General features: G+C 36.8%; 1 protein-coding gene across 3 annotated transcripts in view; it reads right to left on the reverse strand.

The window, feature by feature from the left end:
- Positions 1–2,543, reverse strand: part of ttbk2a (tau tubulin kinase 2a) — a 47,783-nt gene that overhangs the window by 16,076 nt on the left and 29,164 nt on the right. For all 3 annotated transcript variants that reach the window (XM_014016514.1, XM_014016516.1, XM_014016515.1), the window contains exons 6-9: positions 1,767–1,871; positions 997–1,062; positions 828–920; positions 619–744 (exon numbers count right to left, since the gene is read on the reverse strand). In XM_014016514.1, coding sequence (XP_013871968.1) covers positions 619–744; positions 828–920; positions 997–1,062; positions 1,767–1,871 — 390 coding nt within the window. The remainder of the gene's footprint in view (positions 1–618; positions 745–827; positions 921–996; positions 1,063–1,766; positions 1,872–2,543) is intronic.

The raw sequence follows: 2,543 nt of genomic DNA on the forward strand, positions 1-2,543 counted from the left end.
CCTCTAGTAATATATTTACTGAGAAAAATGGTGACATGTTCAATACTTATTTTACCCACTGTATATTTTTATAAATGTTATCTACTGCAGATTTAAAGCCATGTTCTGCAAACTGTCTTTGTTTTTTTAGCCCCCAAATCTCTGAAACTGTTGATGTATTATTCTATTACCATTAAAGAACAAGTATTTTGTGACGCAAATCATATCACCCACAATCTGTCCTGATGGAAATTTTCACACTTAAAGTTGTAGTCATTTTCATCAAACTACAAAAATAATGTAATGAACAGTGCAAGATGCCCAGCTTAAAGTATGTGTTGTGAATTATTCTACCCCATCGAATTTTAGCTCAATATTTGTAAAACTGGCTGAGCCATTATCGTGTTTTAGAATTTGCCTAGCTGTGGCAGCCATCCTCTACTGGGATGAATCCATATATTGAGCAAGCTAATTGAGAATTTCATTAAAATCCTTACAGTCTTTCATGAATTACTTTGCTAACAAACACACGACCACATAGACACCGGCAAAGGCAAGAAGACATCACTGCCTTTGCCTTTTGGCTGTGTGTGGAAATAAATGACAATCTTTACGTTTGACTTTAAGCTGATGAGTCACCTGGTAGTCAGGCTTGGTGTAGTAGTCGAGGCTGGAAATGTGCTCCAAGAACACAGCGAACTCTGCCGGCAGGTGTTTGAGCATCAGACGGTGGTCGTACGTCTCCTTCAGCTTCCCCACGTGTTCCTGGAATCAAACAAATAAAACTGGTTTTGTCTTCTGTTGCTTCCGGCTGCCGCAGGAGAACCGTTTCATCTGTTTGCCCTCACTTTGTCTTTGATTTTCCTCCATGGCAGCTGACCGACCAGAAACTCCACCAGCATGTAGAAAAGAGACCACAGGTCATCATGACGACCCATCTCCTGCAAAATGACACAGACGTTGTGTCAGGTAAAGATGTGGTTGCTGGCTGTAAACTTGTCTTGGGTGGATACGGACCTTATTCTTGTGAGCGTTGACTGATGCGTATCGAACCGTTCCCCTGAACCCTGCAACTGGACGCGGCTGACAAAGACAGATACAGCTATTAATTACAAATAAATGTGAAATTCAGTCCATTAAGTATTAGATCCAAATCAAGTCTGCAGGAATTTTTGAAAGTTTAAAAAAACATGAAAATAAACAAAATAAAAATGACCATATTCAAATTCAGAAATAATAGTTTCACCTACTCTAAATGTTTAGCAAATTTTAAGTTCCTAAATTAATACAAAGTACAAACCAAATGTCAAAAAAAAAAATCCTTTTTAACAGTAAATGCATGAGTACATATTCAGAATTAAAAGGTGAAGCGTTCCCTGTAGGAACGTTTCTCATCCAGAATGTTTGAAACAATTTAAAACAACCAAAAGCCATTCCACCAAAACGGTTTAATTTCTCATCCTGATGAAGTCAAGTTCATCCAATCCTGCCTTGTGGTTCATAGGTCATTTGGCTAAAACACATTTAGTTTTTTATGCTGGTGCCAAACTTAAAGTTTACTCTTTTGATCTCCTTTACAAGGCCAAAATTAAAATTCATCTGCTTGTGGTTCATTTAATTTGAACCCATAAACCAATTTTAGCTGAAAACTCAAGGTAGCGCTAAGGGATTGTGTAAATGTTTTAACAATAACAGTGACACTAAATGCTTTAATGTGCTTTATAAATAAAACTCAGAAGCCAGAGCAACAAATTTAGCATAACACAGAAGGAGCAGATGCTTCTTACAGGTCGAACTTCCTGACAGGAGTTGGTGAACTGACGAGCTAAACCGAAGTCCAGCATGTAGCAGGTCCGACAAGTGCTCGGGAAGCGGCCCATGGCAAAATTCGACTGAAGCAGAGGAGGAGGCAAATACAGGAATTAAAAATGATGATGTGAGAAAGATAAATGCAATTATTACAACCTCAAGTGTAAAAGAAAGTAGAGATGTGTAAAATGTATACAAATACCAAATGCACTGATTTATTTCACAATGAATTATAGTAAACATATCAAAAGTTTAACTAAGAAATCTTACCAATTAAAAAAATTTATTTTGAAGTTTATGTCAGCAGCACATCTCAAAAAAAGTTGGGACAGGGCCATGAGACTTCCCTGAAAAAGGCACCTGGATGGGAGCATTTGATCTAAAACCTGTACCAGTACATATTTTTCTGCATTGATAGTATAGTCATAGATGAACTGTGTTCATGAAAAAAACAGATCTGTTTTTAATGCAGTGCTGCATGAAAACACATATCATATCTTTTCTCTGGCTCCTTGAATGTTAAAGGGATCCCCGATTAGTTGTAACATTAGACATTATTTGATAAACATATACTTTAACTGTAAAATAAAGACTGTAAAAAATACTGTAGGATGTTCAGTTTTTATAATTTTTAAACTAAAAGTTTAAAAATATATTACATGGACGGGGCCATTTTATTTACACGCAAAGCATTCTGGGTAAATGATGACGCGGATAGGTCATTGACATGAGGCTGTTAGTGAGCTATATCCACC

Source organism: Austrofundulus limnaeus, unplaced genomic scaffold, assembly GCF_001266775.1.
Source record: "Austrofundulus limnaeus strain Quisiro unplaced genomic scaffold, Austrofundulus_limnaeus-1.0 Scaffold147, whole genome shotgun sequence".
Classification (NCBI taxonomy): domain Eukaryota; kingdom Metazoa; phylum Chordata; class Actinopteri; order Cyprinodontiformes; family Rivulidae; genus Austrofundulus; species Austrofundulus limnaeus.